This window comes from Polypterus senegalus, chromosome 11, assembly GCF_016835505.1.
Source record: "Polypterus senegalus isolate Bchr_013 chromosome 11, ASM1683550v1, whole genome shotgun sequence".
Taxonomy (NCBI): Eukaryota; Metazoa; Chordata; class Cladistia; order Polypteriformes; family Polypteridae; genus Polypterus; species Polypterus senegalus.
Window position 1 is genome coordinate 29,086,575 of NC_053164.1, and position 14,511 is coordinate 29,101,085.

At 34.0% G+C, this 14,511-nt stretch overlaps 1 protein-coding gene across 3 annotated transcripts in view; it reads left to right on the top strand.

The window, feature by feature from the left end:
• The first annotated feature begins 1,094 nt into the window (after window positions 1–1,094).
• The window catches only part of zc3h4 (zinc finger CCCH-type containing 4), a 56,469-nt gene continuing 43,052 nt past the window's right edge, over window positions 1,095–14,511 (top strand). The window contains exons 1-4 of one of the 3 annotated variants that reach the window (XM_039768260.1): window positions 1,095–1,398; window positions 10,978–11,209; window positions 11,328–11,441; window positions 14,254–14,476. In XM_039768260.1, coding sequence (XP_039624194.1) covers window positions 1,316–1,398; window positions 10,978–11,209; window positions 11,328–11,441; window positions 14,254–14,476 — 652 coding nt within the window. In that variant the 5' untranslated portion in view covers window positions 1,095–1,315. The remainder of the gene's footprint in view (window positions 1,399–10,977; window positions 11,210–11,327; window positions 11,442–14,253; window positions 14,477–14,511) is intronic. The other 2 variants (XM_039768261.1, XM_039768262.1) reach the window with 2 other exon arrangements.

Here is a 14,511-nt window from a genome sequence, read left to right on the forward strand (position 1 = left end):
CCAGAATGTACTGTTTCATTGCTGTAATTACAGAGGTTTCTCTAATAACAAATTAGCATTTAAACATGAGTAATTAAGAATATGCTATGGGAGTTCATTAGGACACTGAAAATGGGGTTTTGAGTTATAAGCGAATAATAAATTAATCAGTTATTTTAATAGCCATTAGCAATATTAGTAATGTCTTGGACGTGTTTTAAGTCAATTTAATGGTAACTTGATAAAAAGGGTATCAATTTCTATCGAAAACGTGAAAATGACTGTGTGTGTCCAACACTTTTCACTGGTAGTGTGTATATTGTAAGCTTATTGCAGAAAGCAGAGTGTCATTAAAGTGTATGTACAGTACACTATATATATGTGTGTGTACACACTATATAAGAGAATCGTTGCATTTATGATAAAAAGTTAATATCGTGATTGGACAGTGATTTTTTCTATTTGAATATAGTTCATTCTTGACAGAATTAGCCAAGAATGCTATGTAGAATAAAGATCGGTGTATAATTTTAAAATACTGTGCAAGGAAACACGTAGATGCTCTTAAAAACCTTTAAGAGTTTAAAGTTTCGCTTTTAAGAAAAATTAGTCACTCCACCCCATCACCCCACCGACACTGCGTGGCAGGCACGTGCTTTTTGCGCAGCTTCGCCAGCCATCACCAGGAAGCTAACAACAATGTTCGTCTTTTTCCGCTGACCCGCGTTACAACAGCCTCGCCGTTACATCATCTTCGTGTCTTTTCGGCCGCCACTCTTGAGCTCGCCGGACCCGCCCCTCCGATGACGCAACCGCAAAGCCCACCCTTTTTCACCTTTTATTCGTTTCCCTAATCCCACCCCTTCGCGGCCAAGATAATATTCGAGTGTTTCCGTGAGGGTGTCGCTATGCGATCCACCAATCGCCGCTGTCTATTTATTGGGGGCCTGCTGTGCCCGCCCCTATTCGCGGTGCTATTTCGTCACTTTCGTCATTGTTCGTCAGCTCCACCTTCGGCGCCTTCCGGCCTCTCCCTGTCGTCTCTCGTTCCCCATTTAGTTGCTGGCGGCCGCCATTTTATGTGGACGAATTTCAGTATCAGCGCAACTGTAAGGGACTGCTGGAATTAAAAAAGTCATCCTCTCTCTTTATTTTTTTTTTAATAAGGCAAACTAATTATATATTCCTATAAATGGAGAAATATTTATATTGAACTGAAACATTTTCCAAAAAACAAAATTCTGATTAACCAAGTAGCTCCAATTCAGTGACGCATAAACAGTAAATATTTTATCGAATTGTAATTTTTTTTTGTTACTTAAATGTTAAGAGGAATATGGCTCTGGAAAGCATGAATGTCCATCATCCCTCCCCACCAACCTCCAACCATGAACACATCAACAACCTCACAGACGAAAGGTCGAGTAATTCTACAATCATATTTCTGTACAACAATTTTATTTATCCTTGGGGCTTTCTTTTTTTAGAAATAGAAACGCTCTGCGGGTTCGCATTGTTTTCTTTTTATTTTAATATTTTTAAAGTTTTCTTTCTCAGAGGGATTAAAAGTCGCCTATTTTTCTGGGGACCGAGTCAACAGAGGTAACAAACGCCATTTTGAAACATTACGATAAAATCAATCTCCGAAGAAAGGAAGATGTTTTTTTATTTTATATTTTTTAAGGTAGATTTTTTGGTTAGATGTATAGAGATTTTTTACAAGTCGGGGTAAGCGTAGCAGTGGGCGTAGATGGGAAATGAATTTTTAAAAAATGTGTGGTATTTTTAAAAACACCCGACTGTAAAATGAAGGGAGGGGGGGATAACGCAGAAATCCTTAACGTTGAGGACAAATATTTTTGTTAGAATGATTTCGATATGTTGTATTTCTAAATGTGTTGGAAAATAATTAGTGAAAACTGTGCTAAGTATCTTCTGATTAACATATTTAAGAAATGTGCAATCAAGTTATAAAACTGGCTTAAAACGCTTACAGTTCTTTGTACCATAGTTATTTGGACTGAAATGAAAACTTCAGCATTTCAGTTTCCGTTAGGTGCATAAGATTTATATTCTTCAAGTTTTAAAACTTTATTTTCGATGCCAAAATATTTTGAGTCCTGGCATATTTTGTTTCTTACGTGTAACCATCCTTTTCTTATGCATAAAAAAGTTATTTTTGAAACGTACAGAATCATTTTCTAGAATATTTGTCCTAATGATGCAAAGAAGTAAAATAAGGATCATGACAATAGTCGATGGCACACCCCAGTTAAGTAACAATGTGACTGTTTCTGTTTTTATTTAATGAGAAGAGTAAGTTGAACTATGCATTACTGCATACTTTTGAGTTTTGTCTATTTTATTTGTCTTTTGTAAAACCCAGTTTATCATGCATGCTACTGGTAAAATATATTTCTTACAGTGTCTAAAGCATGAATTAATGTTCAAAGTTTATGAAGCATTTCAATGAAAAGCACAGCTTTTGTCCCCATGCATTTAGTTTACACCTAATATATAAACGTATATTATATATGAAATCATGCCAGATGTATAACATAGTAATAATTGCTTTGCCCTTCCCTTCCCAAATAATCATATGTTGCTAAACCTGTTGTTCCTTGCCCAAACACCACCCCATCATTCCACTCGTCCAGTATGTACTTATTCTTTTAAGTTACAAATAGAGTTTTCTAATTAATCAACTTTTTTGCAGCCTTCATAATTCTATTTCCAAGTCCTCAATGTTCCAAAAGCAGCAGCAGCCAACAAAAAGTAATAAAATACCACCTTGTAACCCCCAGAGTACCACCAGGACCCAGTGCACAAATTAATAAATGCCAGAAGTAAATCACTTGTTTTTTTGTGGATTGCCCAATTCCCTTCAGAATTAAGAAGGTAACGATGAACTATAATTAATTTTAGGTTGCCAGCGGTAAGTTTCAATTTGTTTTTCACAAGTGTATCATCTTTACAGTGAGATATATATCTGCATGTGTGATTCCCCAAAATACATTTTTATTAAGATGTTTGAGGTTAAGATACTTTATTATATTCATTTACATTGTATTGTACTTTTTTAATTAGCATATTTTGTCGTGTAGTTTAGGTGTATCAAAGATACTTTTAACAAGTTTACTAAAAGGCATCTCTTGTCGATTATTTATGCCAGTTATCAGTTTTTAAAGCACAAATTTCATTTAGGTCCTGACCACCAGGTTTAAATAGTTAAATGGATGCAAGCATTTGACATTACGTTATGATGTTTTTTGTGTTTTAAGAATATTTTAAAAATATATAGTAATATGTTTTGAAATAAAATCCTCAAATGTGTGCATGTTGGTTCATTATTATATGTTAGTGTACTCACTAAATGTCAGTGGCTTATCTAGAGTTGCCTATGACCTTGAGCCCAATGGTACCAGGAGAGCCTGTGGCTCCATGCAGTTCTTATCAGAAGAAATAGGATAAGAAGTTTGATAGGTGTGTGTGTGTGTGTGTATATATATATATATATATATATAAAATATAGAGAGAGATAGAGATATATATATATAGAGAGAGATAGAGATATATATATATATATAGAGAGATATATATATATATTTATATATATATATATATATGTGTATGTTTATATATGTATTGTTCGTGTAAAATTCATGTTTGAGAGGTTAGGCCCACTTGGAAATTAGTATGGATACTGACTCACTTGTTCACCTCAAATTACAATACTTTTTTTTTTTTTAATTCACAGTAGAAACTTCCTCAGCAGACATTATAGGTTTTCCGTCCAGGCTGGTGCTTGCCTTGCATTCATTTTTGTTACCTATCTCCATTCTGATTCATTGCTAATGCATTTTATTACATGATACTGATTTCTCTGAAAATTATTGCACTTACTTATGCAGTTTCGTATCATACTAGATGTTGACTACCCTTAGCCAACTTAATTTTAGCATTTTTCTAATTTTTAGCCTATCTGCTACTTTCAATAATAAATGCATAAGTTTTAAATTAATTTAAAAAATATGCATGTTGTCAGTGTTTTTTTTTTAGATGGAGTACTGATTAAAATAGCCCTAGCCAACTTACAAAATAATTTGGGTCTTTACAAATGAGGGGAGACCAAAGGTTTGACCTTGTCTGTCTTGTTCAGTAGTAATGATTTTAATTAAATCCCACATAGTTGGGGATTAAACCAGTCACATAATTTTGGTCAGTTACATTTAATACCATAAATCTACCATAAAGTGGTGTAATGCCATTATTAGTTTGAACGCAGATTTCTTTTGAACTTTCCTTATAAGTTCAGTTTCAGCAGAGTAATCATATAACATAAATATAAATAAATATTTATGTTTACTGAACCTTTTGTATTGGGCAGAATTATCATATGTTAGGACTGTGTCATAGCTTTATAGTTCTAGATTAGTGTGGAGTTTGCATGTTTTTAAGTGGTTTCTCAGTTTATCCCTATATCCCAAAGATTTCCAAGTCAGTTTTATTGGGAGACTATAAAATTGGGTCAGTTGTAACAAGTATAGATGCATGTGAGTGTGCGCAGTGAAAAACTGGCAACCTTCCAGGATAGTCTTTGACTCCCTAAAAGGGAATTCTGAGTTCATTCAAAATAAATGAATATAAGCATGTTGTGGTGCTGATTATTATTAATTTGTTGTCTGGGCCACTTCCTGCCTTATGTCCAATTTTGTTGGCATAGGCACAGTGTTCTTGCAGTTCAGCATTGGACTAGATGGGTCAAGAAGATAAATGATCTTTTTTTTTATTTAGCGTGAAAACTTGTAACCGAAAGGTGTGTTTATTCATAGACGTTTATAGCAGAAAGCTTACAAATACCAACATGAATTGTCATTTTTCATTATGACAATCCAGAGTGTTTTAGAATAACAATAAAAATGAATTGGCAGTTCTCACCATTTAATTATATCCTTTATCTGTGACATAATTTAAACTAAATTAATTATTTTCTTAAAATTATGTAAAGGTAGCAATGGCCTATATTTCCATTTTTAGCCACTGTTTTAATTAATGTAAAACAGAAACATTCAAGTACTAGCTCATTCACTTCTTGTGTAGAGCTTGCATGTTCTCCCTTGTGTCTGTATTGTTTTCCTCTGTTTATCTCAAAGATAAACAGTTTTAACTGTCAAGTTTAAATTAACTGAGTGGAAGTTTGCCAGAGTGTTCTCTTTAATGCAGTGGTATCCTGATTATGGCTAGTTTCAGCCATACATACTTTGCTGATGGGATAGACCCTTCAAGACCCAATTGTGCAACTTTATTTAGTGTGCTTGAAAGTAGTTGAATTAATTTGCTTTATTTTTAAGTTTAGTTCATAGGAATTATTTTTTATTTTTGCATTAACATGTAATTCAGTTCATTTATATATGAAAATAGAGAATTGACATGTCAATACAAAGTATGTAGAATGCTCATTGAAACAAGAACGTTTCATATATACATATTAGTGGCACCGTTCACACATTTATGGGCTGGGTATGAACATGTTTAGGAGAAAGTGAACAGTATTGTCAGCCTGAAAATAAATATGAAAATAATTGCCACTTAGCAACACTCATGGTAATATGCATGACATATCATAAATTGTTTTCTTTGAGCATTCTACCTATATCCATTTTTGCTTGAAAGTCACTATTTCAAAACTTAAAATCCGCATATTAGTAATATGCCAGTTACTTTAGAAGTATTCATATGCATTTCTGTAAGCTTTCTTCTGTGGAATAGGAATATTTGGTCTAAAGAATAAACCACTATTCTGCTAAGAACTTTTAGTATTACAGTTACTGTGCTTATAAAGTAAGCATTTTAGCAAGTTGTTTTGTTATGTTCCTGTGTGAATATGATAAAACTAATGTGATATAATTCATTTTTGTTGGATTTAGTAGTTTGACATTTTATCAGTTTAGAATTAGCATTTTGTGAACTCATAGATTAAAGCTTGCTTTTTGCTGTAGTGTTCTGATTTAAATTTATTTAGCCAATCAGTCATACAGGTTCTGGAAAAAAAAAAACTTTAGCTGCCAGTAATTAGTTGTTTTTTCAGGTTTATCTTTTTATTCCTTTTTTCTAAATCGCTAGTAATGATCTACACATGATTTTAGACTGTTTTCTGGTTTTAGTCGTACTTTGACCAGAAATAAATGTACAGTATTCTGTTTAGTTCACCAGAAATTAAATTTAACAGAGTGAATTTTTAGAGGTTCAGATAATAAATTTCCACATTTTTTATGAAGTAATTTAGTTATAATGATAAAAACATTAGAATGTACATTGTTTTTCATATTTTATCCATCCTTTTTGTTTAATTTTATTCTTTGTGACAGAGGTCTGTAGTCTAAGCTGAGTATGAACCAACTACATCTGTCAAGTGCACACATTGTTACATGCAAACAAAATATAAACATATATATGGATAATTTTTTTTTTCCATCTGCATATGGTGCTTATTGGAGATTATTCTCCCGTCATATGCAGCGCCATAGCTCCAGTGTTTATAATTAAAGCCCTTATAGGCACAGAGCTGCATACACAAAATAGTAAGAGATTGAATTTAAAATGTTCATGCTATTTATTTAGAAATACATTAAAGGAAATGTCTGTTTGATAGTTATCTATCTTAAGACAATAAAAAATGTGACATGAGAGAAGCCCTTTCTGGCTTTCCGGACCATTTGGATAGCTTGTAACAAAGTTGTCCCAGTATCTTATTCACATACTTTTTAAATGTTGTCAAGGTTTCTGCTTTAACTGCGTTGCTTCATAAAAGATTTCTAAGTTATTAGGTTTCTAAAAGGACACAATAATTAACATTGTTGCTTCACGGTCCTTGAGCTGAGTAACTCATATGTGTAATTTTCATGTTCTTTTCATGTTCCCATGGTTTTCATCCTGGGACTCCGGTTTCCTTTGACAGTCCTTAAAGGTGACTGCTGTTATGTGCATGTGTATGTACTTTAGTGGACCAGTATCTCATCCAGGGTTAGCCTGTAAGCTACATTTATTGTTACTTTTCTTTTTAGATCATGTGAACATAGATTGTACTTTGTATAAGTTAAAAGATTGCATGATAGAATTAAATGATAATAATGTGCTTGAAACTCAAATTTACTGTGGTGTGTTTAGTACAATAAAATTAGTTTTGCCCTTATTTGTCAGGCCAATGAGCACTGTACAATAATGGAAAAATATGGAGAATATAACAGATTGTCTATCAGACAATAGATAGAGAGCAAGATGATGGCGCAATGTTGCCTTGAATTAAGGAGAACAGGGTTTGCGTCCTGGGTCATCCTTTTCATGGAGCTGCATTTTCTTGGAGTGACTGCACAGGTTTCCTCCAACAGTCCAAAGACATGTAGATTAGTTGTATTGTTGCCTCTAATTTGGCCCTGGTGCATGTCTTTACCCTATTATGGACTGACACACTATTCTGGGATTGTTACTGCCTTACACCCTATGCTTGCATAGGTGGGCTCCAGCTCACTACCCTGACTCTTCTCAGGATTAAACAGGGTTTGGAAGTTTTATCGTATGGTACAATAAAGCAAGACACATTATGTTCTACAATGCAGTTGTCTGTATGGAGTGTGTGTTTATATATCAGGGCTGTTGAGTATTGTGACCTGTCTTGAAAAACTGTCTCTGAACCTAGTTTTGTGAGTGTAATTCGTCCCTTAGCGTTTGCCAAGGTGGATAAATAAGAAATGCATCTACGAAGGCAGGGTGAGGTCCCTAATGATGCTTTTTACTTTTCCAAGTCAGTGTGTAAAATGTATATCCTTAGCACAAAGGACCATGCATGAAGTATATTCTGTGCCACCTTCACCACCCTTCCTAGCGATTTGCTGTCCTGAGTTGAAAAGGTGCTATGCTGGGATTTGATACAGCCAGGGAGGATGGACTCCACTCTGCATCTATAGAAGATGGTCCACATAGTTAAAATCTGTGCACTTTGTCATACATCAGCAGAGTGTATAACTTATGCATATAGGTGCATATGCTGCTTTAATAACGTGTACATAGATCCATATTTAACCACCAACTAGCTTGCAAAAATGCAATGTATACAATAATTAACTGATTAAAACTAAATAGGGACATTTAGGATATATATCTTTAATTAAGTAAAATATTTTGCAGTTTCAAATTTCAATAAATTCAATACTGCTGTGTGGTATATTTTTCTTTTTGCCTTTTCTAATAGTATATTAAATATGTATGAGGTCATATTTTCACATATTTGGCCTCAAACTAAATAAATATTTTGTTTTAGTCATTTATTCTTTTGTGAGGTCTCAGGACAAGTGTAGTTTTTAATTTTGAAGGAAAAACTGCTTCGAAAGTTAAGAGTAGGTTGTTAGCTTACTAAATGCTGTTATACTTGCAATTAAAAAAATACATTTTAGTTAGTCATATCTCTTGTAACATTGTATGTAGGTTTGATAAAAGATGAGTCAAGAAATAGAGTAACAACATATTTTTCCATGAGGTGCAAATTAGTACATGAGCTATTGTGCAGAAAATGGCCCTAGGCTTCAGGGTAAACATTGATCTCACTCTTATAATGCTGCCTGAACTGGTCTGACAAACTATTAAGCAGAATTCATTAAAAGTGATGCAAGTTATAAGGTTTCAAGATTATTTGTTGATTTACAATTTATTTTATCTAAATTATGGAGTTTCCTTTAGCATTTCAATCCTGATTGCTCATTGTTTGCTTATGAAATTAAAGAATTTTGTTTTACCTGAACTAGCCTCAGTCACTGATTTTTTTTTTCTATTTCACTAGGGGACAGTTGAAGTTGTATCTATGTAGGCAGTGTGTTTTATAAATATTTAGAGAGAGACTCACCTTTGCCCTGTTTTGAAAAGCTTCTGTTTATTGCACAACATTCCAGTAGAAGCTTTTTCTTGTATTTGTACACTGTTGCTTAGTTAGTATTTCCTTTTGTCCGTGTTCTCTACACTGTACAGTCATATGGCCTGTTTTCTTTCTAAAGTACCTATAGATGAATTGGTAACATAGTTAAGAGCTTCAGTCTTATTTAGGCAATTTTAAAAACCTATTTCTGTGAATCTGTTGTTAGTGTATTTCCTCATATGTCTCTTTTAGCAAAGTAAATGTTTTATGCGGTATCCACAACATATTTTGCAAGTTCAGGTTAACTGTGTTCTAGACACTGTGTTCTAATAATGGTATGCAGTTGTAATGATCTTAGTTTCAAAATGTACCAGGGATATCATAGAGTTGACATTTTTTTCTTCACTGTTGTCAAAGCTTAGATTCCTCCAATGCTGAACAGATAACATTTTATTTTACTTCAGAGTGTTCATTACTGTTCATTTGTGATTTAGTTGCCAAATTACGGGTTAATAGATATTCACATAGTTTACATACACATTTGCTTGGAAACTTAAAAGTGAGACAAGAAATAAATCTGTTTAAGGTACTCCAGAAGGGTAATCTACCCATGACCACACTTTATCTGGAATAATTGTCTGGTTATTAGTTTGGATTATGAATATTTGTGTTTTATTTTACTGGAGTATTTCCTCACATAATACAGATATGAGAGGACTTGTGTCATTTTGTACACAAACTTTTAATTATTTTAAATGCTAGGTAATCCGATGAAAGTGCTGCATTTATTACATCAATATTTTATATTGCAAAGTAATTATTTACATTTTTGTTCGCTAACTTCAACATTTAGCATGATCTCACAAAAATATGAATGTGCATGTGGTCAGTGATATTTATACTAAAAAGCTACAGAACATATATTTAATCACTGTTCTTGGTACAATAGCTGTTTCTGGGAATTTTGTTTTTATAAATATTTAAGTAAAAACCTGGATAAAATGGAAAAAAAAATCATTGAAGTGAATCAAGTGCCCGTTGGTTATTTTTCTTTTAGGTGTCTCTACTGATTTTATACCAGTCTACCAGCGAACTAACTATAACAAATTAAACATGGTCTGTCTTAAATTTTAAAAATTCTTTGGTGATATTTGGTGTATACTGCATTACCTTTTGTCTAGTGAGCTATTAAGAGATATTAGGCCAGCATACATACAGTATATACTGTACACCTTTTCCCATTTTTATAAGTGCCAAAACTGTTGCTCATTCAAAATATTGGTCAATTGCAGAATACAACTTTCATATTTAAATACTGTACTCTCAACACTACATTAGTAGTCATTATTTACATGGAGTCTTAAGAATTGTAAATGATTTGGAACATTAAACTTTGTGTATTTTACAACAAAATAACCACATTAAGGGAAGTTGACCTATTTTAAAACAAACGAAAATTCAAACCTTTATAACACTTCTATTGATAACCCACATTTTCTAGATGTATTGCTTTTTCAAGATTATACAGTATTATAAACAACCTCCTCCTCAATGTGGCTGCAATACTCAACTTAAAATGAACTTTGCATTTTTTAACCCTTACACTTGGAAGCATAAAACTAAGTACATTTGCTTGGTTTTCATTTTTTATAGTAGGAGGTTATTATTATTAAAAATCAAAGTAAGAGATATTACAATTATTTGTAAGCCTTGGTTGGTGCCTTATCTTTTTGTCAAATAATTGACCACTTATTGACAGCAGAAGTGGCTTAAAGGAATTGTTAAATTCAGATTACGCTGTAAGATTTTGCCAATGATTTACTGAACTATGATATAAGATTTTCCAAATTAATTTTGTTCTGCAGATTTATGTAACAATCTTTTCCAAGTAGCAATATTAATTGAAAGAAAAAAACATTCTGTTGAAAGGAATGGTTACTCTTTTTCTGCTTGCCGTTAATCTGTCAATTTTAATTATAAGGACGGGACTTATTGTAAGGGGTCTTAAAGGGCCAGCCACCCATTTTGTTCAAGAGTGCATAAATAAAAAGGATATCAAATCAAATGATGTTTTGTTCAATTTTCTCATACAGCAGGGAGGATGGTGAGTTAGAAGAAGGGGAACTTGAGGATGATGGCGGAGAAGTTGAGGCTCCCAAAACTCCTGAACCTCAAGAAAAAGTGAGGCACAGCAGAGAAAAAGAGAGACATGCTAGTGGTTCTGACGATGAAAAAGTGCACCGTCGCAAAAGAAAGAAACGGAAGGAGAGGGAAAGAGAAAAGGAAAAAAGGAGATCTAAGAAGAGGCGTAAATCTAAACATAAAGTGAGTAGTGTTACTAGAGCACAGGTTGCTTTTTCTACTTTTACTTAAATTTAGGGATTAGGAAGAAATAGAGAATACGTTTTCATTGTCTTTTTTTATAAACTTGATTTCACTGTAGCGTCATGCATCATCCAGTGATGACTACACTGATTTCAGTGATGATTCTGACTACAGCCCTGGAGAAAAAAGCCACCGGAAGTATCGGGAGTATAGCCCCCAGTATCCACCACCAGTAAGTAATAGAACCATCTATTTTATTTCAGTAAAGGAGCTCTGTACTTGCTGTCCATTCCATCATAGCATCTGTTGTTGATTTAATTTTAGGGAAAAAAAAACTTTATTCTTATTGAAGAATAAATTGGTTAGAATTAGCTTTTTCCCCACAAAAGTGCTTTTTATCAGTATGCAAATTGGAGTATGACTTTTAAGCCTACACAGTTGTTGTGCACATGAGGCAATTATGTAATAATGAATAGACTATTAAAAATTACACTTTTTTTGCAGGTTTATTTTTATGTTTTTGGACTATATATGACTGACATAAATATTTGACTCTTTCTGTTACAGTGTTGAAAATAACCAAAAGCAGTTTTTTGTTTTATTTATGTTTGTTCAAAAATGATGGCTTTGCATTTTTATAGGACCTCTTTAAATAGATAAAATACATATATAAAAACACACACATACACAATGTGGTCTGAACACATACCAGTATGACTAAAATGAAAGAAAACTTCTGAATTGGTGGTCACAGTGAGGCATTATGCAGTTGTATTCTGTATTATGTTCCACAAGCAAATGATCACTACATAAATTTTGATCAAAATATTATAGGAAATTAGTCTTTATGTTAAGTGTCATTTTGGAGTTAATTTTTCACTGCCTACTGATGCATAAATAGCTTACTTATCTGATTATTTTCTTATTTGTCAATTTACACTAGAAGCATATTTGGCATATGTATTTGTTCAAATTTTTCTTAACTATATTTTATTTGAGCAGCATCTCTTGAGAGGTGACTGTCTTTATAGGCATGACTGTATCTCTTAGTTTATTTTATTAATGTCTGGTTCTTTAGGGAGAACAAAATGTTTGCCAGAGGAATTTCCTTGCTTATATGTTTGATGGCACTGAACTTTTTGCTTTTGTAATATAGTGGATTCGCTGCTCAAAAAAAGGTGGCAGATTTTTAAATAAGTAACTGTTCCTTGAATGTACAGACTCCAATCAGGTGTGAGTGTGCATTCGTGCCACAGTTAATTGAAGAATTGGCTGACTGCACTGCATACAAATGTGGAGATGGGCAGATCAGTCAGGCCCCTAAATGACTCCCTCTGAGGGAGGGGCTTCTCGCACCCATACCCAATTAGGAAGTGGATCACAGGATAAAGGAGCCTGTAGAGGGTAGAAGTGGGGAGGATCGAGAAAATTGGAAAGGAGAAAATGACAGGAAAAAAAGTGAAAGATCAAAGCAAGGAGGTTACAGAGAGGAACTGAGAGAAAGGCAGGAGTGAGCGAATGCTGGTGCAAGACAAGAGGACAGCGAGCACTTGCTGGTAGGAGCCAGTGATTGGCAGCAGAGCTGGGCTCGGTGGCTCCACGTGGAACGCCATGCGATTGGTGTTGGGAACACAGGCCAGAATAATAAGTTGTCTGTGCCTGTTAGATGGACTGCTGTCCATGCTGCGGGGCTCGATTATGATAAGACGGAGAGACATCAGTTTTAAAAGGAAGGCACCAGGGAATTGTGATTTGTAAAGGACAGTTTCCTGCATGTGTTTTTAACCTAATTTTTAATGGATTTATTTATTGGGATTTTTAACTTCCACAGTTGAATTTTTCAACTGAACTTTGTTTTGACTGTTTTTAATAAAAGCACTGGAGAACTTTTGTACCTACCCCTTTGTATTATTTCTTGCGTCCTCATCTGCTGGCTCACCCCTAGGGTACTTTATCAGTGGTAGCAGGTTCAAGAGGCTCCCTAGATCAACTGGGAGTGTGTAGCTGAACTTCTCTGTCACAGCCTTATTCCTTTCAGTTGCATTCTTGTGTGCATTGTAAATTGTATTGTGATGAGGTATTCTTTTAAAGAGTGATGGAATAGTTTAAAGCATAGGTTGTGAAACTATGGGTTGCATATTGTTGATTTTGGGTTGTGTCGTGATTTACAAATATAATCAACATATGGTTTTTGAAGATTCTTATAAGGGGTTGCCATGGGTACTTTAAGCTGTAATATGCATTAATGGTTCTCTAAGAGGGACTAATCTCTGGAATGTTTCTGGGTCACGAAGACACAAAAAGGTAAAATTTGGTCGCTAAAAAAAGTTTTAAAAACCACTGATTTATAACAGTGGTCCTGTATCTTTTTTCTGAGTCCTGCAGCTGCTTTTGTCAGCATACTAAGTTGGTGTCTTCATTATTCCTCAGGTTGGCAACATGAGCTCCAGCTCCCCATGTGCACCATGTGCTCATGCTGGATAAAGCAGGTCTGAGAAATAGATTATTGCTAACGAATGGGAAAACACATTAGTAAAGTGCTTTGTATGGTATTCTGGAATTAAAATCGTCAAGACAATAAGAGCAGTGTCATAATGTAATCATCAATTAACCAATGTCCCATTTAAAAATTAAACCTATTTAAATATGAGAAAACCTGTTAAGAAGCCATATAGCATAGTTCTAACATTTATTAATATTAACAAAACCTTACTCTGAACACTTGGTACCTTAATATTTTTGTTAGAAATATCCTATGTTCCACAATATGCCCTCTTTATGTCATCGGTTAATGTTTAGAATAAAGATATTTGTGTCAATGTATCTTCATTTATATTGTGTACTTTGTTCCCCATGATATTTTACTGGTATTGTTAACTCCACAGACTGACTATAATTCCACACAATAAATCAGGTTTCAGTGCTAGTTTTAGAGTGAATTAGAGATACTTTTAAAAAAGCTTGTTGGAAAATATAGAAAATTGATGTTGTTTTTAAACTGGGCCAATTATGTTCTCATTCTAATGTGAGCCTATTTTTAATAGCCACATCCAGGCTACCCTCCTCCTCCTCATGGTGCTCCAATGTCTAAAAAGGGGGGCTACATGAAGATGGAAAAGCAAAGCTATGGCGGCTATGACGAATATGATGAAGACAACTATGAGGGGGAAGAAGATGAAGAAATGGGGGAAGAAGAATATGATGACTTTACCAAAGAACTGAACCAGTATCGTAAGGCGAAGGAAGGTGGCATCAACAAAAGCAGAGGTGAGTTGGTAGAGTGGTTCAGGTCAGAACTCAAT